At 54.5% G+C, this 27871-nt stretch overlaps 1 protein-coding gene across 1 annotated transcript; it reads right to left on the bottom strand.

Moving 5' to 3' along the window:
• Positions 1–84: 84 nt before the first annotated feature.
• ITGAD (integrin subunit alpha D) lies at positions 85–27685 on the bottom strand. Its single transcript, XM_036310018.1, has 30 exons — positions 27655–27685; positions 26008–26113; positions 23895–23998; positions 23723–23793; positions 23495–23609; positions 20889–21019; positions 19762–19907; positions 16919–17072; positions 16644–16794; positions 16380–16453; positions 15105–15237; positions 14720–14862; positions 14414–14554; positions 14113–14322; positions 13361–13491; positions 13102–13259; positions 12219–12373; positions 11827–11958; positions 10979–11052; positions 10608–10749; positions 6273–6386; positions 6083–6162; positions 5899–5982; positions 2459–2537; positions 2189–2296; positions 2008–2085; positions 1590–1703; positions 1338–1439; positions 970–1080; positions 85–496 (listed from the first exon to the last, which is right to left on the bottom strand). Exons 1-30 carry the CDS (start codon positions 27683–27685, stop codon positions 398–400), a joined length of 3471 nt encoding a protein of 1156 aa, XP_036165911.1. The 3' UTR covers positions 85–397.
• Between the last annotated feature and the right edge of the window lie 186 nt (positions 27686–27871).

Below are 27871 nucleotides of genomic sequence, written 5' to 3'. Positions count from 1 at the left end.
TCCCCTGACCCTACTCACACCACTAGAAGGCAGAGGCAGCCTTCACCCGAGAAAGAGCGAGAACATTGTCTCCACACACAAAGGGTTCGCCCGACGCTTCCGCTTCCGGGAACAGCACTCGTGCCCTGGATCAGAGCTCTTCCATTCAAGGAAAACGTATTTTAAATCCTCATTTAATGTGGCAGTTCCCACAGATAAGAAAACCCCTGCTGGCCTCAGGCCTGCTTGGGTACAAGGGGCTTCTCACTGAAGGAGGTTGGCAAGGCCTGGGGAGGGGTGCAGCGCCCCGCGAGTCCCTCAGGCCAGTCCGTTCTCTGCAGAAGTTATCCCCAGGGAAGTGGTCTAGAGGCTCAGCAAGACCAGCCCATGGGGGAGAAGTAAACAGAGAAGCAGATTATTAGGACAAAGGCAAATTGGGGGCCTCCCCGCTGAACATGGCAGCGTCTTCGGGCTTGTCACCCATCATTTCTTTATACCGACGTTTGAAGAAGCCAAGCTATGAAGGGAAGTAAACAGAAGATCTGGGTAAGAGGGCAGGGGAGACGCTGGGCGTGAGGAAGGAGCCGAGCGAGAGGGGGTCCAAGCTGACTGTACGGTGTGCAGAACACGATGTGAGCAAGCTGCACGTTCCCAGTCGCCACTGTGTTCAAGGTCAGTGGTTAGACACAGCATCCAGAGCAGGAAAAGCACAGGTACTGTCTGTGGTCAGGCAGGCCTGGGACGTACCCTGGCCTCATTTCTGTCTTGCTGTAGCCACTCCGTGATGCAGGCATTATTATTATTATTTCAAAAATGGGGAACAAACCCAGAGAGCTTGAGCAGCTTGCCTGACATTAAGCGGTAAGACGGAGCCAAAATGTAACCCCAGGCCGGCCTGACTCTGTGGTCTGCGCTTCCTGCTGGGCCGCCCGAGTGTGGGAGGCCTTGGGTCGGCTGCGGGTGGCCCAGGTGTGGGAGGGGAGCACTCACCTTGAAGAGCGTGGCTGTGATGAGAGCCAGCAGCAACAGTCCTCCCACACAGCTGCCCACGACGAGGGGCAGAGGGTCATACACCTCATACTCTTCCAGCACCATCTCCATCTGATGGGGGAGCAGAAAGCATCGGGCCTCTGGCGGCCCCGGCTCCTCCCGGCCTCTCCACCCTTTAACCTCCTCCCCGGCCTCCCCGGGCCAGACTCCACGGGCTGAGCCACAGAAGCCCTCAGGGGCTTAGGGACAACTGTCCCCCCCAGGGATCTTCACCCCCTCCCTCCAGCCTTGTGAACCCCCACCCGGCACACGGATTTAGCATCAGAAGCCGCTCGCCAACCTGGCTGCTGCCAGCACACAGTCACTACCTGGGCTCTCAGAGACGCCTCCTGGCCCGGGAGCTGGGCATACACAGATCTGTCAAACGTGATTTCTGCCACACTCACGACCGATACCTTCTTCTGCAGAGTCTGCAAAAGGGAAGGAGAGCTGGCAGCTAACTCTGGGGAAAGCTCAGGGTCAGGGAAATGCCCTGACTCTCCACTGAGGCCGGGCACAGACATTCAGGGCCCACCGGAGGCGGAGGCTGGGGGCGGGGCTCTGCCACTGGGCCCACCCACCTGTCTGACCCAGCCGAAGCTGAGGTTGCCCTTCAGGGTGAAGTCCAGTTCCTCCTGGGTGCCGAAGGAGGGCACGTCACAGCGGAACCTCCGGCAGGCAGCAGCGGAGCAGTCCTAGGGGCAGGAGAGCAATGAATTTAAGGAGGGCCTTAACTTAGGAACCACAAGTCGAGAAAAAGTGTCAGATTTGGGGTGAGGAACAGGTTAACAATTATAGGACATATACAGGATGGCCAAAAAATGTGTATATACTTTCACAGTTGATAGTTCAACTTTGAAAATGAACTGTATTTTAATAAACTCTGCCCTCATACATTTTCGGGGTTACCCTATAGATAGCTCTGCAACCTAGCTCTGCATGCCCCTGTGTGCCCCGATGAGCTGCTGGTCCTATAGGGGAGCCCAGGGCCTTGCTCACCAGCACAAGACTCCGTGGAATCCAAGTCTGGAAGTCAGAGTGCTGGGGAGGTTCCATCTCTGACACACAAGAGAGATTCTGGTGAGAGAGAAACAGCCACAGAATGATCCAAACGTCACTGGCGGGAGGGTGCGAGGCACAGTGGGTCAGCCCTGCACGCAGAGGCGAGCCAGGCAGGCACCTGTGAGGAGGCCACCGCAGCCACATCCCACACAGCCACGCCGTTCAGCAGGACGGGAACCCAGAAGTGAACGCTGATGGACAGATCCCGCTGACTCAGGTTATTCACCTGCAGAAAATCGAGACAACATTACGGTGGCCCCTGGAGCATCCCAAATCCCATTTCTTTCCTTTTGGCTCTAGCCCTCAGGTCCTCTCCACCTTTCCCCACCAACTTTCAATGTCAGCAGCACCGTGGGAGGGCAGACACGGATATTCCCTGGCCTCTCACATGATATCGATGCTCAGCTTCTGTCCTGCTCTTCTCATCAGAAGTGGAAAAGTTGAGGTACTTGGTGGATTCTTCCTTCCTGGAGAAAGAGGGCTTGTTGGTGAGACAGGGCGCTGGGACCGTCCGCAGGTGACCCAGGGTTCCCACAAGCCTCTGTGGCAGTCTCAGCTTCAGCTCCCCCCGTGTTCTTCGCCCTCTTCACCAGAACTGCCAGCTCGTCCCTGGGTGCCCTGGCTCTCCCAGATCCCCATGCCTTTGCCCTTACTCACTCCCCTTCTGGAAATTTTCACTTAAAGGCATAACTTAAACATCACCTCCCATAACATTTGAACATTTCCCATGGGAAAAAGGTGTTTACATGCTTTTTGTAGATTTGCTTTCTCTAGCCCCAATTTTCAATCTGTGCTGCAAGAATTTTTAAAACATGCAATACCTATTTATTTAGTCAGGAGCGCTGATCTCTTTTCCCTTAGATTGTTAAAAAAAAAAAAAATGACAATGGCCAACACAACGATAGCAAGCCGATGTGAATGAATCAAAATTATACCTATTTTTGGTCTTCTGGGGGTGCCACAGAACTTTAATAATTAGTTTATGTGCCACGAGACAAAAAAGGTTGGAAACTGCTGCTCTAGTAGATTAAGGTTGACTTCGGGTGAGGCTTGCTCAGGCTACTGTAAGAACACATAAGCCTAAGGAGACTCGCAGGAATGATGACTGGATCACTCAAAAAATGGAGCATGAGCGCCTCCAAAATGGGGATGAAGAAAATAGACATGACTATCCCGGGCAGTTAAATAAACGTGATGGAAGATGGCACATGGACACAAGCTCATGGACTGGACATAAATGTTCTTGGCTGCAGGTGGCTTTCCATCCTTCCATCCTTCCATCTTTCCATTTATCCATCCATCCACCTATCCATCCATCCATCCATCCATCCATCCATCCATCCATCCATCCTTCCATCCACCCATTCATCCATCCATTCACCTATCCATCCATCCATCCACCCACCCATCCAACCATCCATCCATCCTTCCATCCACCTATCCACCCATCCTTTCTTCCATATATCCATCCATCCTTCCATCCATCCATCCATCCACCTATCAATCCTTTCATCCATCCATCCATCCATCCATCCATCCATCCATCCATCCATCTGTCCATCCATCCATCCATCCATCCATCCATCCATCCATCCATCCATCCATCTATCCATCCTTCCATCCACCCATCCATCCATCTTTTCATCCATCCATCCATCCATCCATCCATCCATCCATCCATCCATCCACCTATCCATCCTTCCATCCATCAATCCATCCATCCATCCATCCATCCATCCATCCATCCATCCATCCTTCCATCCACTTATCCATCCTTCCATCCACCTATCCATCCATCCACCCATGGCCTCCTCCAGTAAACATTTACCCTGTGCCAGGCTGTGTGCTTGGCTCTGGAGAGTCAACAGTTAAGTCACAAATCTTGCCTTTGCAGACCCCACAGCTGTGGCTGTCACTTTGATGATTAAGAACATAGGAGCCAGCCCTGCCAGTGTGGTTTTGCGGTTGAGTGTCAACCCCTGAACCAGGAGGTCATGGTTTGATTTCCAGTTAGGGAACATGCCCGGGTTGTGGGCTCGTCCCCCAGCAGGGACAGTGCAGAAGGCAGCCGATCAGTGATTCTCTCTCATCATTCATGTTTCTATCCCTCTCTCCCTCTCCCTTCCTCTCTGAAATCAACTGAGAGAGAGAGAGAGAGAGAGAGAGAGAGAGAGCGCGCGCACACAGGAGCCGACTACCTGCATTCACATCTCAAGTCCACCACTTCCTGCATGAGTAATTGAAGGCAAACTATGTGGCCTCTCTGGAGCCCTGTAGTTTTTCACTCTTTAAAGTAGGGCTGCTAAGAATAGTGGCAACCTATAATGGAGTTGTGATGTTTGCAGCAGTGCATAAATGTGAGAAGTTGTTTCCTTTAGTGTTAGTCTTCCTCTCTGCTCCCCACCCAGACCCCCTTCTCTGCATCAGTTTTCCACCTTAAAATCTTCTCATTTTAAATCTCTTTTCATATTTGAGTCAGTCACTCGGCCTTCCCACTCCTTAGAGAAGATGTCTGGCCGCTGGCATCAGCTCTGGACCATCTAGGTTTCGCTCCTGGTTCTGCCACTTGCCAGCTGAATGTCAGGGCAAGTTATTTAACCCCTTGATTTCTTTGTTGGTAAAAAGGGGGTAACACTATATCATAGAGTTGCTAGAAAGGTTAAATAAACATAAATATAGGTGAAGTGCTTCAATGCCTGGCACATCATAAGCACATATCACTGTAAGCTCTTATGATAAGTTTTAGTGTTTTCCCATAGACATAAGGGGAAAATGCGCAGATGGACGGACAATGACATTGCTTGACCCCCATCGTCATTCCCCTAAAAATTCACACATCAGCAGCAAACTGTTACATGGCAACATTGCAAGTTCCTACCAAGTCTCTAAGCCTCTGGAGTTTAACCAGGTTGTGGAGTCCTTGCCCTGCTTCCCGCCTGGCCTGCCCCTACTCCTCCACCCTCATCACTCAGAGCAGCGTCCCTGCACTGGCCTTTCTTGTGGCCTGCCTTGGCCTTGGGCTGTTAGAGGCCTTCCCCACGGTTTCTCACACCTCCGCTCTCCTCTCCGTTTTGTGAAAACCTGACCTTCCTTTCCTCTGTGTGGGGAAAGACCATATCCTGCCTCCGGGTCTCAGAAGAGCCCCAGTCTCAGTCTAGTAGCCTAGCGTTGCCACACTCCTGTTTAGCACAAAGGACAGGACTGGCTCCAGGTTAAAGGGAGGCTGCATCTCAGAGAGAGGAGGTGGCACACAGCAGCAGCCAGGGGTGTGCGTCCCCCCAGCAGGCCAAGTCGTCAGAGAAGAAGCAAGAATTATGCCACAGGCGCACCTCAGAGATATTGTGGGTTCGGAACCAGACCGCCTCTATAAAGCAAATATTGTAATTGAGTCCTTCGAGTCTTTTGGTTTCCCAGTGCCTATCAAAGTTATGTTTCCAGGAACACTGTAGTCTATTAAGTATGCAATAGCATTATGTCTAAACAATAAACATACCTTAATTAAAAAAAAAATCCTTACTAAAAAATGCTAACCATCCAAACCTGTTGGAAAATGGCACAGATAGACTTGCTTGACCTGAGGTTGCCACAAACCTTCCATATGTAAAAAAACACAGTATCGGTGAAGTGCAAGAAAGTGAAGTGCAACAAAGATATGTCTGCATGTGGTATTGTGGTGTAAGCATATGGTGGGTCACAGATATTTACATGTGAGGAATCAGAGGGACTAGTTTAGATACCCATCCCCAGAAGAGCAGGCCGGGCTGCAGGGGGAGGCACTAGCCTTGGAGGAAAGTCAGGGGTCCAAGGGAAGGGCCAGGGATTAGTCACCTGCTGATCACTGTATAGATGGCATATTTCACTGGGAGCTCCAACTGGAAGGTGGTCCTGTTGGTTGCAGGCTTATTATTCTCACTGGAGAGAGAGGGGAGCCCAGTTGGGAAGGAAACCAAGAGAGCAATCTCTGGCTGGTACAGGAGAAGGGGAAGGACACACCATACCTGGTCTGGCTTACCTGCTTACATTGGCCCTCAGAAGCAACGTGTCTCCCAGGGTGGCCTTGTAGAAAACATCAAATGTGACTATGAAGGTGCCCTGATGGAGAAGAAGAAGGAATGGGGAGAGGGAAGGTTATGGGGGACTGAGGGAAGGAAGTGGGTCAGGACAGTGAGAAGAGTGATGAGGATTTGGAGGTAAGCACTGACCTTACTGCCCTCTCGGAAAATGGGGTGGTTGATGCTACAGCTACTGCTCCTCAGGCTCTCACTCCCTGTGGGCACTGCCTCACATGCCAGGTGTAGTGGGCGCTGATGGGGTTGCTTCCAGAGGAGGAGAAAGAATTCAAAACAGTTACCCACATACATATATGGGCTTGATATATGACAGGGGTGGCATTACAGAGCAATAGAAGAAAGGACAAACTTTTCAATTATCCTGGGAAAATTGGCCCATACAAAACAAACAAACAAACAAACAAACAAACAATGAAATTGGATCCCTACCTCACTCCATACATTAAAATAAATTCCAACTAAAAGACTTAAATGTCAAAAGGCAAAATTATAAAGCTTTTAGAAGATGATATAAGGGAGTATTTTTTTTCATTACCTTGAAGGAGGGAAATATTTCTTAAATAAGATCCACACATAAAAACACTAAAGGAGGACCTCTGGTCAAGATGGCAGAGCAGGTAAAACTCTGTGATCACCTCCTCCCATGGCCACATCTAAAGTACAGGCAAACTACAGAACAACCATCACTGAGAAGCACCCAAAGACTAGCTGACTCGAAGTCCTATAACTAAGGCCATACAGGAGAAACCACATGGAGACTGGAAGGAGGGGTGCAGACATGGAGCAGGCTGGTCCCAAACCTATGTGTGGTGGTTAAAAATCAGGAGGGATATTTTGGCTGTGGGGGTCCCTTCTGAGGAGCAAGGAGTCTCAGCCGCCCACCAGGCTCCCCAGTCCAGGAAGAAAAGCATCCTTAACTTCTGGCTGTGATAACCAGCAGGGATTGTGGCTGAGTGAGATGGGAAACACACAGATGGAGATTGAAAACAAAAAAGAACCAGTCAAAAATAAAGAATACAATAATTGAAATGAAGAATACCTTAGAGGGAATCAATAGTAGTTTAGATGAAGCAGAGGGTTAAATCAGCAGTTTGGAAAACAAGGTAGCAGAAAACACACAGTTTAAGGGGCCTCTGGGACAACACCAGGTGTACTAGCATTTGCATCATGGGATGCTGGGATGAGAAGAGAGAGCAAGAAATTGAAAACCTATTTGAAGAAATAATGATGGAAAACATCATTATTGTATGTAATGGAGGAAGAGGAAGAGAAGGAGACAGAGAAGGAGGAAGAGGAGGAGGAGGGAGCAGGGAGGAGGAGGAGAAATAAAAATACGAATAATAAAATGGAAATAACTACATACCTATCAATAATGACTTTATCTAAATGTTTTGGTGACTGGATAAAGAAGTTGAAGGGGCCGAAACCGGTTTGGCTCAGTGGATAGAGCGTCGGCCTACGGACTGAAGGGTCCCAGGTTCGATTCTGGTCAAGGGCATGTGCCTGGCTTGCGGGCACATCCCCAATAGGAGATATGCTGGAGGCAGCTGATCGATGTTTCTCTCTCATCGATGTTTCTAGCTCTCTATCTCTCTCCCTTCCTCTCTGTAAAAAGTCAATAAAATATATTTAAAAAAAAAAAGAAGTTGAAGGGATTAGCTAAAGAACATAGCAGCAATAACTTTAAATGTAAATGTATTAAATGCTCCAATCAAAAGACACAGGGTAGCTGAATGGATAAGAAAACAAGATCCATCTGTATGTTGTCTACAAGATGCCCACCTCAGAATGAAAGACACAGACTAAAAGTAAAGGAGGGGGAAAGGTATTTTATGCAAATGGAAATGAAAAGAAAGCTGGGGTAGCAAAACTATACTAGACAAAATAGACTTTAAAACAAAAGCTATAACAAGAGATAAAGAAGCACTCAGCAATGCCAGGTCTGGGCATTTATTTAAAGAAACCCAACACTACTTCAAAAAGACACATGCATTGGCCTGGCCGGTTTGGCTCAGTGGATAGAGCGTCAGCCTGCGGACTGAAGGATCCTGGGTTTGATTCTGGTCAAGGGCACAGGCCAGGGTTGCAGGCTCCATCTGCAGTAGGGGGTGTGCAGGAGGCAGCCGAGCAATGATTCTCTTTCATCATTGATGTTTTTGTCTCTCTCTTCCTCTCCCTTCCTCTCTGAAATCAATAACAATATACTTTTTTAAAAAAGACATATGTATCCATACGTTCATTGCAGCATTGTTTACCATTGACCAAGATATAGAAACAACCTAAGTGTCAATTTGATGGATGAACGGATAAAGAAGACGTGGTACATACAAACAAAGGAACATTACTCAGCTACCTAAAAGAATAAAATCTTGCATTTGCAACAGCGTGGATGTACATAGAGGTATTATGCTAAGTGAAATGGGCCAGACAGGAAAAAATAAATGTCATGTGACTTCACTTGCATGTGGACTCTAAAAAACAAGCAAACAAAACAGAAACAAACTTAAAGCTACAGAGCATTTTGATGGTTTCCAGATGGAAGGGGGCTTGGGGGGATGAATGAAAAAAGGGAAGAGGCCCTGGCCAGTGTGGCTCTGTGGATAGAGTGTCAGCCAATGCAACAAAGGGATGTGGATTCAATTCCTGGTCAGAGCATGTATCTGGGTTGCAGGTTCAATCCTAGCCCCAGTTGGGGAGGTTACAGGAGGCAACCAATCACTGTGTCTCTTGCACATCAATGTTTCTCTCTCTCCCTCTCTCTCTTTTTCTCTCTCCCTCCTTCCTACCTCCCTTACACTCTCTCTAAAATTCAATGGAAAAAATATCTTCTGGTGAGGAGTAACAAAAAGAAAAGGAGGGCAGGAGATTAAGGTATACAAATCGCCAGCTATAAAAACAGTCATGGGGATGTAAGGTTCAGCACGGGGAATGTGGTCAATAATGTAATCACCGTGTATGGTGTCAGATGGGTAGTAGACTTATGGAGGTGCATACTTTGTAAATTATATAAATGTCTAATCACTATTCTGTACACCTGAAACTAATATAATATTGTGTCAACTATGATTAAAAAATGAAAAATTATTTAAAAATATACTAAAGATTTATAAAAATCAACCACAATCAAATTAAGACATTTATTAAAAGACACTACAAGGAGACTGAAAAAAACAAACAACAGAGATATTTATGAGAAAAGATATTTGAGCACATGTAACTGGAAAAGGAGTAGGAACCAGAATATGTATAAACTCTTACAACTCAATAAGAAAGAGGTGGCCCTGACCAGTTTGGCTCAGTGGATAGAACGTCGGCCTGCGGACTGAAGGGTCCCAGGTTCGATTCCGGTCAAGGGCATGTACCTGGGTTGCAGGCACATCCCCAGTGGGGGGTGTGCAGGAGGCAGCTGATCGATGTTTCTCTCTCATCGATGTTTCTAACTCTCTATCCCTCTCCCCCTCCTCTCTGTAAAAAAAAAAAAATCAATAAAATATATTTTTTTTTAAAAAAAGAAAGAGGTGGACAACTCAATAGAAGAATAAGAAAAGGACTTGGACAGGAACTTCCTAAAAGAAGACACCCAAGTGACCAGGGAATATATGAAAAGTTGTTCAACTTTATTAGAGAAATAAAAAAACTGCAAGGAAATATCATTACTCACCCACTGGATAGATGAAATTAAAAAATTGGACAATGCCAAGTGTTGGAGTGGATGAAAGTCACAAGAACTCTCAAACACTACTGATAGAGTGTCAACAGGTGAAAATGGTCCGGCTTTACTTAAGAAAATTGAAGACACACATACCCAATGATCCAGCAATCCCACATGTGGTACATACTTCCAAATATTAATGCATAGGCACACCAGAATATATGATCAAGAATGGTCATGGTCAATATCAGGAAACAACTCAAAATGACCATCAATTATGGAATAGGTAAATAAACTGTGGTATAGTCATACAAAAGGGCTTCTATATGGCAATGAAAGTGTTCCACAGCCACAAGCAACAACATGAATGAATCTCACAAACATAGTATTAAAGAAAAGGAGAAAGACAAAAAAAGTAACATGCTTCTATTCAAATAAAGTTCAAATATTGGCAAAATTGAACAGTATTAGGGATGTACTCATGGGCGGTAAAAACGATAAGAAATACCAGGAGTTGATCGTCACAAAGTCAGATAGTGATTACACTGGGGAGAGAGTGAGGTTATGATGAGGAAGGTGCATATTGAGAGGGTTTCTGGGGGTGCTAGCCCTCTTTTATTTCTTGACCTGGATTTATTTCCCACAGGGGTGCTAATTGCATAGACATTTACTTAATATTATTTGTTAAAGTATATACCTGCTGTACACACTTTCTGTGTGTTTTATATTTTATCATAGGAGACATAAAAAGAACCTACTATAGCCCAGGGCAGGGCAAAGGTCCCAGCCAGCCAGAGCCCAGGGGAGCTGTTTACCTGAGTAACTAACACTCGTCGATAGGACAGCCCCGCTGGGTAGTAGAAGTTGATCACAGTTCTGTAGGAATCCTCACCCTCATTCCACACAGCCACCGTCATGTTGAGTTCTAGAGAGCTTCCCACCACCAGGGCCTGCAGGCTGAAGGAGGCAGTACAGCACTGGAGAGAGATCCACTGGAAAGGGTTTGGAATTGGATCAGGGGCAGGGGCAGGGGCAGGACACTGGGAACTCATGAGCTGTTAGCTTATAACATTGCAATCATTTCTCGGTTATAACGCCAGCCAAAGGGGAACACAAGCGCTTCTCATCCTGCTGGTAGGAGACCCAAAAGCTTGGGTGCCCAGATATGGCAGGAGCTAGCACTCACCCCGAGAAGCTGAGGTTGACATTCAAGTCCCCTTCACAGAGGTGATCTTGCCCACAGTTCTTCTTAAAGGGGAGCTGCAGCAAAACAGTATGTCTCTTTCCATCCACGTCTTAATCCTTCTCCAACTCCCTCATGAAGAGCACTCCTCAACATTGACTATTACTGAGCCACACCCTGCACCAGGCACTGTGCCAGCCACTGGCACGGAGTGGGGTGGTGGGAGACGGGCAGTTAGACTATGAAAGAAGCTACGACAGATCCTTGGCTTCGAGGAACATAATGTTTAGCTGAGAAATCAAATCTAACTCACACTGGAACAACTATTCAACAGACGTTAAGAGTCGATACTGGGACAGGTTTTGGGTTGGATGGGCTTGGAGAGGTGGGAAAGGTAGAAACTACAGGTGGATTAGACCTGGTTCTTGCCAAGAGAGCCACAGAGGTGGGTGCAGATGGCTATGATTCCAGCCATGCGACAAGTGGCACGTCACCATGACATGCCACGAGTCCAGGGGAGAAGAGACAGTGTGGATTCCCAAAGAAAGGGAGAAGAGACTGGGGCTTTGGGACTAAAGATGGCTGAGGTGGAGAGAAGAAAATGTCTTCCAAATCAGAGATACAACACGGTCACAGGCACAGGGGTGGGAGCGAGGCAAGTTAGGAAGGATCTGCAGAACGAAAACCAGAGTTGATGCATGTGTAGGTCCAAGCGGACAGGATCTCGGAATCGGGCGGTGCCCTTTTGGACCTGATGTGGTCGGTGGGCGATTGGGAGCTACTGGAGTTTCTTACGCACATGGGGACACATGGACGGCCACCCATCCCTGGGACTTCATCGCGAGACTCACAGAAGCAGTGATGAGGTCCTGGGAGCCCACAGCCAGCACCGGGCGGAGGTTCTGGGCGGAGGGGATGGGCTGCCCCACCAGGGAGAAGTTGACCCGCAGGACGATGGGGCTCACCACATCCTCCACACAGCCCTGAGGGGGGATGGGCTTTTCAGAACCCACTCTCTGCTGCCCTACTTTCCCACTGGGGGCTTCTCCACTGGACTCATTTCCCACTGTCACACACTGCCCTCCCCACGCTGTGGAGCAGCCTCTCTGACCCCAACTTCCCTCTCCCCAGCCCCAGGCCCCCTCCCCACTCCCACTTCCCACCTCACTCAGCGGGGAACAGGGAGGCCAGCCCTGGGCTCCCCTCCCTCTCCCTCTCCCTTCCCAGAATCCAAAGTCCTCACTGATAAAAACAACTTCAGGGTTTCACAGTACTCTCCCAGCCCCAAGATTTTCCTTCGCGTCAAAGTCCAGTTCTTGGTCTCTTCAAAAATGGCGCGAGAAATCAGACGGCCTGGGTCCAAGGCCAGGTCATACCTGACGGAGCTGTGGACGTCCCCTGAGGCGGAGGAGGATGGAAGGTAGAATGTGAAACGTTCCAGCAAACGTTCTTTCATGTATTCATGCAGCAGGTATTCATGTCGTAGCTGTTCCAGTGTGAGTTAGATTTCATTTCTCAGCGAAACATTATGTTCCTCGAAGCCGAGGATCTGTCGTAGCTTCTTCCATAGTCTAACTGCCCGTCTCCCACCACCCCACCCCTTGCCAGTGGCTAGCACAGTGCCTGATGCAGGGTGTGGGCTCAGGGCAGTCTCTATGGTCCATGTGGATTAAGGGGAAACGGGGCGAGGAGAGGCTGGAGTCGGGGAGGGGCCAGGTCACTGTGGAGAGGGGCTTTGGTCTTCACAAACAAAGGCAAGGGGAGAGCTGAGGGGTGTTAAGCAGGGGCATGAGGAGGCCAGGTTTGCATGTTAGGGCTAATCACTAGGAGGAGGATGGGAAGGTGCAAGAACAGACGTGGGAAGAGCTCCAAGTGGAGTAGGAAGAAGAAGGGCGGCCTCCAGGCAGGCAGTGGCTGGGCAGGTGGAGAGGGGTGCGCAGACTCCAGAGTGATGCTGGAGACAGGCCTTTGGCCTGGGCCGGGGAGAGGGGGAGAGAAGGAACCCAGGTTTCCAACACCAGCAGAAATGGATATGCAAGTGAGATTTGGCGTCAGGACCCCTCTGTCCTATAGATAGGGCTGGGGCCTTGGGGGCTGAGGGCCTGGGTCCATGGGAGGAAACTCACCTAGCTGGTCAGGTGAGCTTTTGTGGATAGTGAGACAGACTGTGGCGCTTGCAGCTTCCAGGTGGGAGGGCACCTCTTCCAGGCACTGGTCCTCAGGCTGCCCCACCTCGGAGGGGGAAAATCTGATGGCCACCCCCACGCTCAGCACTGGCCGGCTCCTGGGGGGACGCACAGGGCTGAGGAGAGGACTCTGCCTCTGGGAGACCAGGAAGGGTAGGTCGGACGCACAGCCAGCAGGGAGCGATGTGGGAGCTGTCACCTGAGCAGCAGCACGTGACCTCGGGACCCCACAGCCAGGTCTGCCAGTTCATCCTGGGTGAGGTCCTGACCTCCGCTCAGCGACTGCCCAAAACTCTGGAGCTGGGGGGAGAGCTGGGAGCCTGCGATGCGCTGGCCGGGAGGGGAGAAGTAGAGGTCAGGGGGAGGCGATGGAGAGATGTGACAAGAAAGATTTGGGAAGGAGGCTGCAGCGAATCGGGATCCCAGTGGAGAAATGGAACAGAGGGGATGGGGGTGGGATGGAAGGCAGGCAGAGTGAGGGTCTCAGGGACCCTGGGCAAAGAGAGGGGAGCGCTTTGGGGCCCACTCATCATGAGGGTGCAGGTTGACGCCAAAGTAAAAGCCTAACAATGGGAACACAATAGAGCCCGTTATTAATTTGTGTGTTTATTCATGAACGTGTGATGAACGGACTCCCATTGAGCTACAGCTACACGAAGCCTATGGAGGTGATTTGTTATTTAATGTTTCATAGGAGGAAACGAAAGCTAACTCAGCCCTTTGCCTGAAGGCGCACAGCTGACTGGCTGGCCAGGCGTTTGACACGGGCCTGCAGGCTCTTTACCATCAGCCCCCACAAAGGCTGCCTGAAGCCTGCTGGAACCACAGGAGAGGAGACAATCTTCGCAGGGCTGGCGCCGAGAGGAGGAGGGGAGGGCTCCTGCCAAGGCAGGTGTGGGAGCAGCAGCAGGTGACTCTAGGAAATGCGAAGGGGGCTGAAGAGGGCCTCACCTGGCTGTGGGAGGGGCTGATGCCCGGCCCCGAGGCTCCGTGGAACAGGTACACGGCACCCCGGTTCTCCTCCTCCCCCGGGGCCCCGATGGCCACGTCCGTCAGCTTGTCGCCATTCACGTCCCCCATGGCGGTCAGGGCTGCCCCAAAGCGGCCCCAGGGGTGGCCCTGCTCCCCACGGAGAATGGCCCGGCACTGCCACCTGGCCCTCTGCAGAGCAGAAACAGTGCCAGTCCCAACCCGGGCAACCCCTCCACCCCACACCCAGGCCCCACCCAGCTAGGCCTCCTCAGCCACTCACCCCCCGGGGAAAGGGGCACACGGACACCTGGCCCCCCCGGGTCGGCTCGTAGTAATGGGGAGCCCCGATGAGGACCAGGTCAGAGCTGCCATCTCTGTCCACGTCCACGGAGCAGAGGGAGGCCCCGAAGTAGGAGCCAATCTGGAGGGCAGAGCCTCACGTCACCCTGCCTCCCTGGCGCAGGGCACCCTCTGGGCCAGGTCCCGCCTCTCCCTGGCACCAGGACCTCCCCCCACGAGGCCCGAACCCCTTCGTCTGCTCCCTCCTCCCTGGAGACCTGCCACCCTCCGGTCCTCCACACCCAACCTGGGTCCCTGTGACTTCAGCCTTCGGCCTCCACTGCCCGGCCACCTGGGTGAAGATGACGGCCTTCCCGGTGTGCTGATGGCGGGGGGCCCCCAGGACCAGGCTCTGCACCCCCTTCCAAAGGGCCAGCTCGGTGGAGTAACCTGAGGGGCTGGGCCTCAGCACAAAGGCCACACCCCCCCAACACCCCCACCCCTGTCCCCTGCCCCCACCTGTCCCCTGCCCCCCACCTGTCCCCTGCCCCCACCCGTCCCCTGCCCCCACCTGTCCCCTGCCGCCCGCCCCCCACCCCTGTCCCTTGCCCCCAACCCCGACCCCTGTCCCCTGCCCCCCAGCAGCTCATCTCCCGCCTGTCCCTGTCCGCACAGCCAGAGCCTGTTCTCACCCAGGTAGGAGTCCGCCATGTCCAGGTTCTCCTGAGACATGTTGATGAAGGTGGGAGGTTTCTTGTTTGGGGGGTACAGGAAGGCACCTCCAGACCAGCTGAAGCTCCCCACAGCGCCCAGAACTGGTCCGTCCTGGGAAGGAAGGTCGGGGGCTGAGCCGGGGAGCAGGAGAAACAGCAACTCCAAGGCGGCCTCACCCATTGTTTGGAATTCCTCTTCCCCATCCAGGGCCCCTGCCCGGTCAGCCCCATCGCCTCTCACTGCCCCAGAGTTAGGTCCTCTCAAACCCAAGTGTGCAGCCGCCACCCTCCAGGGGAACCAAGATGGCACCCGTCACCAAGCCCCTGAGGGTGGCATCTAGGATACACCCCAGTCAAACCTGTGGAGTCCCCTCTGTTCCCAAACACACCAAGCCTTGCAGGACACCTCTCTCCCTCCTGCTGGGACTCAGCACCTCCCTCTGGAAGTGGCAGCCTCCTCCCTCCTCTGGGGGTTGCTCCTCCCTCGGGAAGCCACGGGCATTCCCTGCTCCACACAGACGGTTTGCTGGTAAACTTTTGATTGTGGATAATTGAGAACATTTACAAAAGTAGAGAGAAGCGTATAATGAGCCCATAGTACCCATGGCTCAGCTTAGGGACCAACTCATGGCCAATCTCATTCCATTTCTACGTCCGCCTCACTCTCTCCACAAATTGTCGGGAAGCGAGTCCCTCTGGACGTATGGACCACACACCGACCTTTGGACAAGGTGTGCGATGTTGTCATGTCTGGGTCTGCGTGGTCTGGCCCTTCCCACTGCCATGGCCATCTCCTTCCGCGCTGCCCTGCGTGCACTCTGCCCGGCTCTGCTGCCCTTCCAGCTCCCTATTGCAGTGACCTTGCTCCTGCCTCGGGCCCTTTGCACGTGCTTTCCCCTCTACTGGAGCCATCTCTCCCCACGTGTGTCCAGGGTTGGTCCTTTCTCATCGTCCAGCTTCAGTTCCCACTCCCCGGGTCTCCTCTGAGCACCTCCCTTGCTCTGTCCCGACTCCCACAGTCTGAAAGGTGTTGTTTCTCCGTTGTCACCTCCCCCAAGAGAGAAGGAGCTTCGGCTAATCTGTTCTCTGCCGTGTCCCCAGCGCCCACACATGCCCTGAACGTCTGGCCCGAACAGATGCTGAGCTGGAGGACAGGGTCTGCTTTCTGTATACTTCTGGGTCCCAGCTGCCAACCGAGGGCTGGCCCAGGGTAGTGCCCGAGACCCGCTTGCCAACTGCGCACGCTCCACCCACCTTTGTGAGTGCCGAACTGAAGCCTTCTTGTGACATCTCATACTGGAAGGCGCTACTTGTCCTCGACTGGGTTCCTGTGGGAACAGGTCGCTGAGGTTCCTGGAGGCCAGGAGACCGCAAGGGCTCGGAGCAGAGGAAGGAGGGGAGCCTGGGGCTTGGGTTCAGTTTTGGGTGAGCTGTGACCAGGGATGGACCTCAGACTCGCAGGGGACAAGTGGGTGGGGGCACCTTCGGTGCTGAGACCTCAGCTCTTTCCCCATTTACCCTCCACCGCGAAGATCTTCTCCTGCAGCTGCTTCTGGATGCTGCCGAGCGCCGCAAAGTTGTTCACCTTGAACACGTGGTCCCGCGCGGGCGCGGAGCCGATGGTGTCCAGCTCCCGCCTGGCGGCCGTTTCCTGGAAAGCGCCTCCCACCTGCGCAGAGAGGCGGCTGAGGAGGAGCGCCCGCCTGCTGCCGCGGGGCGGGGGGGTGGGGGTGGGGGGTAAGGGGGAGCAGGTGCAGGCCGAGCCTGGGGCGGTCCACAGGGACAGCACGCACCCCAATGGCATAGCGGACGATGCCGGCTCTCTCGGCCTGGGGGATGACATCACTGTACTCGAGGGGGTCTTTGTACTTCTGTCCATCCGTGATAACAATGAGGATCTTCTTGGCACTTTTGCGGGCCCCGTTCCTACTGTGAAATAGGTCCTTCCTGCCAGGGAGGAGAGGGAGATGGCTGCTGAGGGGGACCGACTCTGGGAGGAAATGGTCTGTGGTACCAGTAGCTCATCCGGAGGGCTGGGGAGTCCTGGCGCCCTAGGCTGTCAGGCGTGTGAAGAAATCCATCCCTTTTTGAAAACCATGCTGACAATGATCAGTAAGGCCAATAACGAAGATTCTCGGGTCCCCTGCTCCTAGAATTCCACCCATGGTGGCGTCTCACTCCCAGGAGGCAGCGTGGTGCGGGCGGGAGCTCTGCGGGGAGTTACCTCGGCTCTCTGAGCCTCTGCTTCCCTCCAGCAAGGTGAGAACCACGACTGTGCCATGGCTGGTCTCCCAAGATGGCCCCAGGGAGCCCCACCCGACCCCCTTCCCATACTGAGCCCGGCCTGGGACGTGCTCTACTCGCCCGCACGCAGTGGAGGAGACACCGTGCCCAGCCTTGGTAGCTTTTGCCCCTTGGGGAGCCCTTGAACCCCATGAGAGCGGTCTAGCTCCCCTGTTGGAGTGGCCATGCGGAGAGAGGCCCAGCCATCCCGGCCGAGCCCCGCCTTGCAGCCACGGGAGTGCCGCTCTCGTGTTCCAGCCCAGGCGCCCCCCGACCAGCCCCACGAGGGACGGAGAGCCTGTGTGACATGGCTGAGCCCCGGATCATGAAAATAATAATAAAAGAGCTGCAGTTTAAGCCACCAACGTTGGGAGTCGTTAGGCAACAGTAGATAATGGAGACAGATGGTATCGGGTGATTCTGAGGCCCCAGTAAGGCCAGGCTTTGACTGCAGTGAGCGGCCTCTCGGGAAGCGCTAACCCTGTGGAGCTGCCGCACACCAGTCACACTGTGGCCGTGTGCTCACACCCGCGCACATGTAACGCCGGAAACAGCCTCGTCCAACGTTAGGGAAGGCGTGTAGCACATGACCCAGAGCCCTGGAGAAGCACACAGACATTTCAGAGGAAAGCAGTAAAAGCTGTGGAGGCAGGGGGACGCGATCCACACAGCAGACGGAAACAAGGCAGACGGAAGCAGTTTCCACCCGGTCGTGACCACGTGAAATGTGTCGGCACACAGACGGGGATGGGAGTCACACTGCTTTGCAGGCGGGATTCTGTTATCCGTTTGTACTTATTTCCTCTTGTTGCAAAAAGCTGTGAGGGACCCCAGCCAGGTGGCTCAGTTGGTTGGAGCATCGTCCATACAGCAAAAAGTTTATGGGTTCGATTCCCAGCCAGGGCACATGCCCAGGTTGCAGATTTGATTCTGGTTGGGGTGCGAGTGGGAGGCAACCAATCAATGTCTCTCTCTCTCTCTCTCTCTCTCTCTCTCTCTCTCTCTCTCTCACTCAAATCAATAAACCTATCCTCGGGTGAGGATTAAAAATATAAAATACAGTGAGGCGTTTGGCTAGAGGGACAGTGGGTCCCCCAATATTTCCTTAAAGTTATTGGCCTTTTGTCTTTTTTGTAATAAAATTCCTACTCCCCACCCCAATCCCAGTCCGTGGCAGGAAGGAGCGGAGTCAGCCTGAGGCGGCTTGGCTCTGGGGAGCGGCGGGCTGTCTGCTGTCTGGGAGAGAGGAGCAGGGCGGAGGGAGGAGCAGGGCAGAGGGAGGAGCAGGGCGGCACTGAGAGAACCTCACCGTGGCCGCCCCTGGACGGACCCCAGAGAAGAAAGGGACGATGGACCAGGACAGAAGCCTCACTCGGGGACGGAGGCTGTTCTCATGGTTGTCCGTCCCCAGGGGCCAGTGGCCAGGGCAGAAGAGCCATAGGAGTGAAAAGGGGGCATTTGGAGAAGCACCTCTCTCTCCGGCACCACCCCCAGAGCCGCGCCCCGGAGTGTGCGAGCAGCAGAGCACCCAGGGCACTCAGCCGTGCTCCCACGAGAGCCACGTCTTCCGTGCGGGCCTCGCACCTGGGCCCTCTCCCCGCCTCCGCACCCGGTGCTGACAGGTGCCCGGCCAGCGCCCAGCCGTAGGGCCGGGGCCACGTGTTATCCTGTGGCACATGTTAGTAATGCATCACGTGTGCTGGCTTTAAAGATAAAGCAAACGACACCAACAGATACAGAATAGAACAGCAGCACCAGCTATTGAAGGGGGCACGCTTGGGTGAGGAAGGAGGGGAGGGCGGGAGCGGGAGAGGCACGGTGCCTGCGGCGAAGGGGGGGAGGGCGGACGGCTCCCAACCCTGTCGCTGATCCAGCACCTTCCCTGCAGGAGCTCCTCACATGTTACCTCGTTTCATCCTAAACCAACTGGTGAGTTTACTCATTTGAAATGTACCGAGACAGAAAGGGTCAGTAACACCCAGAGTTGACCAGATAACCAGTGGGGAGCCAGCATGGGAACCCAGATATGTCTGAACCAAAGGCCAGGAGCTGGCTGCCCCAGGTGGGCTCCGGGTCCAGCCCATGCAAGGCCAGGCAACGGGAAAAGGGGCAGAGGAGCCCTTCCTGCAAGGGGCGGAGGAGGGGGCGGGGGGGGGGATGCGGGGCGCAGGAGGCCAGAAAAGCTCCAGGAGGACTCTGCCTGCAGCCTCTCCTCTCCCTTCCCTTCTGCATCCCCTTTCCCGAGCCTCCCTCAGCTGGAGGAAGGGCTGTCCCGGACCCAGGGTGAGGCGGGGATCCCGCAGGCAGCAGGGGGGTGGGAGGCGGGGATCCCACAGCAGCAGGGGGAGCTTACACCACCATCTGGATGGCTGAGGCTGTGAAGGTCAGTCCTTTCAGCTGGACGATGGGATCCAGCAGGCTCTGAGGGCCCGGGCTGTCCTGGAACTGGGTGAAGGTGAAGTGGGTCTCCATGATGTTGGAGTACTGCATCAGCGAGAACTGCAGGCGAGAGCGGCCTGGGCTCAGGAGCTGTTGTTTTGGGGTTTAGTACACTTTTTATTTCAGAGTAATTTTGGGCTTGCAAACCATGGTCTGTGTTTTTTTGTTTTGTTTGTTTGTTTTTCCATTTTAAGCACTTTTATTTTTAAAAATATATATATTTTATTGATTCTTTATAGAGAGGAAGGGAGAGGGCTAGAGAGTTAGAAACATTGATGAGAGAAATCAATCAGCTGCCTCCTGCACACTCCCTACTGGGGATGTGCCCGCAACCCAGGTACATGCCCTTGACCAGAATCGAACCTGGGACCTTTCAGTCAGCAGGCCGATGCTCTGTCCACTGAGCCAAACCGGTTAGGGCCTGGTCTGTGTTTTTGAGGCCCAGCAAAAATATACTGAAACCCACAAGAAAAGAAAATGACCCCAAAAGACAACCGGAAACTCGAAATCCAATAATGCTTCTTTCATCGTCTGCAAAGAATAACCTTGCCAACCACAATATTTGTTAAACTTACATCTTCAAAAATGATAACACATGAAATCAATTTGTAGCTGTGTTTCCTCACTCCTCAAGAATTTGTACATACACATTCACTAATTACTGGGAGATAAAATAATAAGATGAAGAAGCCATGAATTAAGAATTGTAAAGAATCATCAATGATCTGGCCAAGTTACTTTCAGTCACATTTCACAGCGGAATTATTTTACAAAATTTTCAATGCTTTTAAACAGCAAAAACATTATATTTTCTGTGGCATGTGGGAACCTATTAAATGCAATGGGGGGTGGGGACCTCCTAGGGTGAGGATGCAAATTGGCCTGCGCTGGCACCTTACCTTGACCCTGGACCCTGGCTTCATCCCGGCACAGGCCTGCCGGGCCAGCCACCCCAGCTATGCCACGCCCCCTCCCGGGCTGTGGTCCCCAGAAGCAGACCCTCCCATCCCACTCCTCAGGCCTAGGGGACCCAGTCTTCACCAGGGTGCTGTTGCCCTTAAACTGGCCCATCACGGCTCTGACAAAGTTCTTCATCTGCTTAAAGTCACTTTGGCCAATGCTGCCCGAGCCATCGATGAGGAAGACAATGTCCATCTGTTGGTGCGGACACTCTGTGGAGAGGGAGGGAGGAACCAGAGATGCACGTGTGGGTGCCAGCCACCTCCTCGGACCCAGAAAGCCTTCCCTCTCCACAGACGCAGGGGTTGTCCTGGGCATAGGAATCAATTCGCACCCGGTTTCCACACCCTCCACGGAGGAGACCCACGTCTGTGGCCCCAGCCCCGCTCCCCTCAGCGGAGTCCCTGTGGCTCCCCTCTTCCCACAAGGCCTGAAAAGGGGAAGGAGGAAGTAGAGAACAGGGGGCCAGTGGGTTCCTCAATCATTTAGTTAACAAATATCTATTGAACACACACTCTAAAGATGCCATCGAGGTTAGGAGAAGGCAGTTTAGCAAAGTGGTCCAGAGTGTGCACCCTGGAGCCAGCCTGCTGGGCTCAAGTCAGCTCCACCACCTGCCAGTGGTGGATTAAGGCAAGTTATGTAACTCCACCGGCTTCAGTTTTCCCACCTGTAAAATGGGCATAAGAATAGTGCCTCCCGCGTAGGATCATTGCCAGGATAAGAACTGATGTGAACACAAAGTGTTTGAGGTAGGGGGTGCCCGCAATGAGCGGTCGCTGTTACCCCCATGGGCACCACAGGCTGGCGTGGCGCTAGGCCCAGGGAAGGACACACTTGCAACTGGTGCTGCCACCAGGCCCGATCCCTACCGGGACGAAGCGCTCATCCCAGCCACAGGGAATTCGCTGTCCAGGGCTCCCGGTGGAGTCCCTCCCAGGAATCATGCCAGTCCAAACGGGAGCTGTCTTGCCCACTGTTACACCTCCTGTTCCTGGAGGCAGCCTGTATCCAGCCACGCTCCCAGCTCTGAGCTCCAAGCTCCGAGCTCCGAGCTCCGGCTGAGGCCTCTGATCCGATGGCTCTGAGTCCACCCTCTCCCTCTGCGCAGTCCTGCTTTCCTCACACTCAGGGGCATTGCTCCCGAGACCATTCCGAAGTGAGCCTCAGAGCCTGTTCAGGGAGATGTACTATAAGATCAGAGCTTCAAAATAGATGCCGTCCCTGCCCTGCGGAGTCCACACTGCAGGGGAAAGCCAGGCCTTCAGCAGGTGACAAATAAGACATTTCAGATTGTTCCCACACTCGTGCGGGGGGCTGTGGCCTGTCTGCCAGACCTAGTTGCTGCCTCCACTGTGCCCACATCCTGTGCTGCCCCGGGCTGGTGGGGGCCAGGGACCCAGCACTGAGGAGTGAGGCTGAGCTGAGGCCGCTCCTCCCCCGTCCTCCCGCTCAGCCAGCTGGTCCTCCGGCTTAGCCAGCTGGTGCAGAGAGCAAATGGGAAATCACATCCCCTTTCTCCCCAGGACTGGGACATTCAGCCCCACTGGCCACTGGCAGGCTCAGAGGCCCCCGGGCCCCCTTCTCACCTTACCCCCGCCCCCAGTTGGGAGCTGGTGTTCCTGTCACCATATCTCACACTTGTGCCCACTTTCTCAGCTGCATCTCGAAAGCACCCCACACCCTCTCCGCCAATACGAGCTCCCTCGTAATTCCCTTCTGTCTTGCTCCTTTCATGCGATCCCCTGGCCTCCAACAGCAGCCCCTGCTGTACCGCGTCTTCTGGAAAAGGACCCGGCCAGGCAGGCTGCGCCTGACTTCCTCCATCCCTAACAGTGGCGTTCACCTCGGACCTGCTTTCTCGGCTGTGGTGGGGGTCACCCTGCCCAGCACCCAGGATCTATCTCGTGAGGATGCAACTAGGTCGGGTGCCCTCCACTGCCTGGACGCTGCCCCTTCCCTTCCCTTCCAGGCAAACACCTCACCTGCAGGTTTACCGCCTGCGGCCCATTTCCTCAGGCCCCGGAGACATCCGGGAGGCATTTACCTCCGAGCCTTTAAATGCCCCATCCCCGGCGGGCTGCACAGCCTCCGGGCAGGGCCGGGCACCCGAGAGCGGACACCCTCCTCCACGCTCTCTCCCTCTGCAGGCTCTGCGGCCTGCGGGGTTCCTGCTGCTGCTTCACCTTCGGCTAAAAGCCCGCCACGTCTGGCGTCACGGCTTCCCTGACCCAACGCACTGTCCTCGGTCACGTCCTCAGTCAGTACCGGAGAGGCCGGCCCTGCCCTGGGCCTGCTCTCCCCGTGGCCACAGAGGAGGCAGCGTGGCCTCCCTCCTCGCCACGGAGCCCTCGGCTAGGTCAGGCCGCGCTCTATGTCTATTTAATCCTCACAAGCACCTTGGTGATTTAGCGCCATCTTACCAACGAGGGAACCAAGGCCCAGGGAATGAAGCAATGGCCCCGGGACACAGGAGGTGGCCACGGGCAAGAGCCGCCTGCGGTGCCCAGGCCCATGCTCTGTGCACGATGCCAGTGCCGGCGCCCTGTGCACCCTCCCACGGCCTGCCATTCGCTGCCCCTAAGGGGGAAGAGTTCATCAGCAGGAGGTGGAGACCAGGCCTCATGCCTGCCCGCTTCTCGGCGCCAGCACGTGGCCCCACAGCACTGCTGCCCTAGGAGGCCTACCTGGCTGGGCAGTGGGGACTCTCCGGACAACCTGCAGCTGGGAGTCCAACAGGAGGCAGGAGCCTTCCACGTGCATGTTCTCCCCGCAGGCTCTGTGCATGGTGGGGCCACAGGCCTGGGTGCAGAGGCCGGTGTAGGCAAGGGGCCCAGGACACTCCCGCTCCGGCCCCGCCCCAGCCTCCGCTGGCCCCTGCCCCTCTCGCCCCTGCTGTGACCCAGGAAACTCACCAACAGCCAGGGGCGGTGCACAGAGGCCGCGAGGGACAGGCCGAGGGACATGTTCACAGCCTCCCGGGGGACTGAGGGCCAGACACACAAGGTCACACTCAAGGCACGCCCTCATTTTCAGGGAGAATCTGGGCTGGAGGCTGAGAGGGGGGACTCGGGCGGAATCACTCACTGTGCAGTGAAAGGGGCTGACACAGGCCGGAGGCAGCGTCGCAGTCGTACAGCCGTCCCGTCTGGTTGGCTCCCACCACCTCCAGGGGGGCTCCCACCACGAGTCTGGAGGCACAGCCATGACACACGTCGCGGGGGGGGGGGGGCACAGCATGCTCCCGGGGGGTGGAGGTTGGGGGGGAGGAGAAGTGAAACTTTGCTCTTGGCATTTGGCACTTGTGAGGCGACTCAAAAATCAGGGCCTAAGTTCAACCCACAAATGGGAAGGACCACGCAGGGCGTCGTGCGTGTGTGTGTGTGTGTGTGTGTGTGTGTGTGAATATATGTGTATTTATGTACACAAACGGTTTGGTTGTTTTTGGCGTGTGTTTTTTAACATTCGCCAAAAATAAAACTGTTCACAACAAAACAGCATTTCCCAACTGTGGGTAAGTGCCCTTTGTTTCTGGGGTGCCATCATTCTTAGTCACCCCAAGAAACAGATCACCTCAAGCTCAATGGAAAATTTTCTGAAGTCCTAGTTTTCGAAACAATCTGATGATTCTGTAATGAATTATACAAAAATATAATAGAAACAATTTAAATTGGACAATTTAAAACAGCTATAGCTATATCAGAATCCATAACTATATCTATCCTATATAATAAAAGCGTAATATGCAAATCGACCGAACCAAGGAATGATCAGTCGGCGGGGGGGTGGGGTCTGCGAGCAGGCAGCATCAGGCCAGCCAAGCTCATGCCAGTGGGCAGAGGGAGGGAACGGTGATGGGGGAGCATGGTGCCCAGTGGTGGTGGAGGGGCAATGGGGGGGGGGTGGGCACCATCCCCGGATTGGCCTATCTGGTCCTCTCCCATAGAGGGAGACCAGGCAGCAATGGTGGGGTGATGGGAGCAGTACCATCCCCTGATCCCCTGTCCTCACCTCCTGTAGAGGGAGCCCAGACTGCACTTGGGCCCTCTCCTGAGCCGTCAGGAGGACATCCCCTGAGGACTCCTGGACTGTGAGAGGGTGCAGGCCCCGGGCTGAGGGACCCCCCCCCCCCCCAGTGCATGAATTTTCATGCACCGGGCCTCTAGCAGTCATATAAATGCAATGGTTTCTTTGCAAAACTTGAGAGAAGAGACTTTTTTAACTTTGGGAAAAAATGTACCACCACCAGCAATTCCCCCACTTAGATGCGAAAATCAGAGAAATACTGGTGTGTTTTAATTAATTAGCCGAGCAAGGCTTCGTTAAGCTGGTATTTAAAGTGGCTTCCCTGGAGCCGTTCCTGTAGGGAGCGCTGAGGCCCCAGAGTGTCTAAGATGCTGGTGGGAACCTGACCGGCCGGCTAGACCCGGAGCAGCCTGGCCTGCTGGTCTCCAAGCACGAGCCAACTTTTAGTCAAACTATCATTCTGCGTGCTCTTCTTTATCCCATTCCTCAGACGCAGGCTCTGTCTTTTCAGTATTTGGGCTATCATTCAGCAGAAACCAGGAAAAACAATAACCCTGTAACAATGGGAATCTCACCCAATGTACACTATTTCCTTTATTATAGATGCGGTGAACAGTGGCCAGTCAGTAGCTCTATATTCATTTTTTTAAGACAGAGGGGCCTGAACACAACGTGGTGGTGAAGGAAGTGGGACGGTGGCTGCCTTGGGATTTGTGGGGCACAGAGTGCTCCCGGGGGGTGGAGGGGGAGGAGAAGTGAAACTTTGCTCTTGGCATTTGGCATTTGTGAGGCGACTCAAAAAAGCAGGGCTTGTTGGGTGCTGAGCGATCAGCAGGGGCCCGGCCCCTGGGGGGCCGGGGGTGGGGAGCTGGAGCTGCTCTCCGTGTTGATCTGGGTAGGGTTACCTGGCACACACAGCAAAAAGTATTGAGTTGGGCCTTTCGGATTTCTGCTGTTCAGTCTGTGTGTTACATTCCAAAGCGAACAAAGAAAAAACAAAACTCAGTGCAGGAGGGCGGATTCCAGGCCTCTCTCCCACGGCCATGCATTGCCCAGCATGTGGCCCGACCTGGGATTGTGAATCGGGGTGTCCGGACCTCGCTGCGCTTGCCCCGGGACACCTGGGCACAGCCACCGCTGAGGCGGCAGGAGGCGAGGGGAGTGGGGGGCCTACCTAGATCTGCCAAACTGGGCCACACTCTGCCCAAAGCCAGCGCCGTCCTCCTGGAAGACCCTGGGCGTCTCCACATCCAGGTTGAATCCGTGACAAGCAGCCAGAACTGAGGGGATGTGGGGCGGAGGGGCAGGGAGGAGGGTCAGAGAAGCCCCCCTCCGGACCCCCCTTCTTGGAATCTTGATGTCCACCCTGCCGCAGCCTGGGTTTCCCATCTGCCCGTCTTCGTTGTTTCCTGGTTTGCCGGCTGTGTGGTTCCTGTCTCCCTCCCTCCCTTAGAAATAATCAGAGCCTGCGAAGGACAGCGAGGCAGAGGGGCCCTCGGGACCCGCAGAGGGCATCCAGAACCCGCATCAGGCCCGGCACCGCCTGGGATGTTGCATCAGGAACGCCTTTTAAAGACAAAGCGGCCACAGGGCTTACTGTCTACACGGGGACCTTCTGAGAGTGAAAGGAACACCATCAACACTGACACCAGGGACGCTGGGGCTGCCCCGCAAACCAGGGCATACGGTCACCCTGCGTCACCCTCTCCTCATCCAGAGGCCCTGGGGGCCGCTTGGAGAACACACTTGGAATCCTGGGATTAGCCCTGGCCGGTGCGCAGTGGCTGGAGAGCTGGCCCACGCACAGAAGGGTCGTGGGTTTGATTCCCATTCAAGGGCACATACCTGGGTTATGGGTTCGCTCCCTGCCCCTAGTGGGGCGTGTGTGGGTGGCAACCAGTCGATGTGTCTCTCTCACATCAACATTTCTCTCTCTCTCTCCCCCACTCCCTCCTCCTTTCCACTCTCTGAGGACCCGACTTCAACCCCAAGGCCAGGGAACCTCCAGGGAAGCCAAGCCTCAGGCTGGGCCCAGCCAGGGAGGGTCCAGACCCTCATGCCCGGGCTTCGGGGAGGAGGACAGGAGTTTGGGCATCTGGGGCCTACGATGGCCACGTGGGGGGAGCTTCACGTCCTAGGCCTTCCTGCCAAAGAATGGCTCCGCTGAGGCCGACGCGGCCCCAGGATCTGACAAGGAGCCTGGCGTCCAGGCCTCAGGGTGACGACAGTGAGAAGCGGGCGTGTGAGCCCGGGAGTGAGGCCCTTAGAGACGAGGCCCTTAGAGACGCGGCCCTTCCCCAGGGGCAGCCATCACCCGCGCTGGCGCCAGAGCTGCCGGACCTTCCCCCTTCTCAAGAGAAGCCGGGAATCGGGATTTCTGTGTGAAGTCGGGCTTTAAGACACACACACACGACCGATTTTTAAATGACTCCTGGATGTGGGCCTGACACCGTTTCCAACTTCCAGAGTTTTCTCTCGGCGGCAGTGCGAGTGCCAACCCGAAACCAAGATTCGAGGGAGACGCAGGACCGGGTACCCAGGTGGTACCCAGCTGTCCCCTCTCTGCTGGCTCCTGTGGCCTCCCCTCCCGGCTGCTGGGGCTGGCTCCGCTCACCCCCCAGCGCCCGCACAGGCCACCCAGGGGAGAGGGCCTCTGCCCGAGCAGCACCCAGCGCCCCTCTTCCCACCTCGGCTCAGGTCTCACCCTCCCCAGACTGCAAGCCAGTCCTCCTTCCGCACCCCATGGACCAGCCCTCCCCTGCCTTCAGCTCCCGGGAGAGCTGCCCCCAGGGCTTCTCCCAGCTCCCGGGGCCCCACTCACCGCCCAGGAAGAGCACAGCTCCAAAGGCCATCGCTGAGCAGCCGCTGGAGGAGGGGAGGACCGTGGGGCTGAGCAGCCGCTGGAGGAGAGCCCTGGGGCTGAGTAGCCGCTGAATCGCAGGGCTGAGCACCAGCTCGCTGAAGGCTGCTCGGTGAAGAGCTAGTAACTACTCAGGGCCTTGAAGTGGGAAGAGAAGGCGCTTTGAGGAAGTCCCTGG

Source organism: Myotis myotis, unplaced genomic scaffold (genome assembly GCF_014108235.1).
Source record: "Myotis myotis isolate mMyoMyo1 unplaced genomic scaffold, mMyoMyo1.p scaffold_m19_p_5, whole genome shotgun sequence".
Taxonomy (NCBI): domain Eukaryota; kingdom Metazoa; phylum Chordata; class Mammalia; order Chiroptera; family Vespertilionidae; genus Myotis; species Myotis myotis.
Note: the sequence above shows the minus strand (reverse complement) of the source record. Positions and strands in the feature narration are given on the sequence as shown.

Coding starts and splice junctions, on each gene's coding strand:
- ITGAD (XM_036310018.1), bottom strand. CDS start 27,685: ATGGCCTTTGGAGCTGTGCTCTTCCTGGGCG. Junction 5,983..6,082: donor CTGAGGGCCAATGTAAGCAG/GTAAGCCAGACC, acceptor CTCTCTCTCCAG/TGAGAATAATAAGCCTGCAA. Junction 497..969: donor TCACAGCCACGCTCTTCAAG/GTGAGTGCTCCC, acceptor TTCCCTTCATAG/CTTGGCTTCTTCAAACGTCG.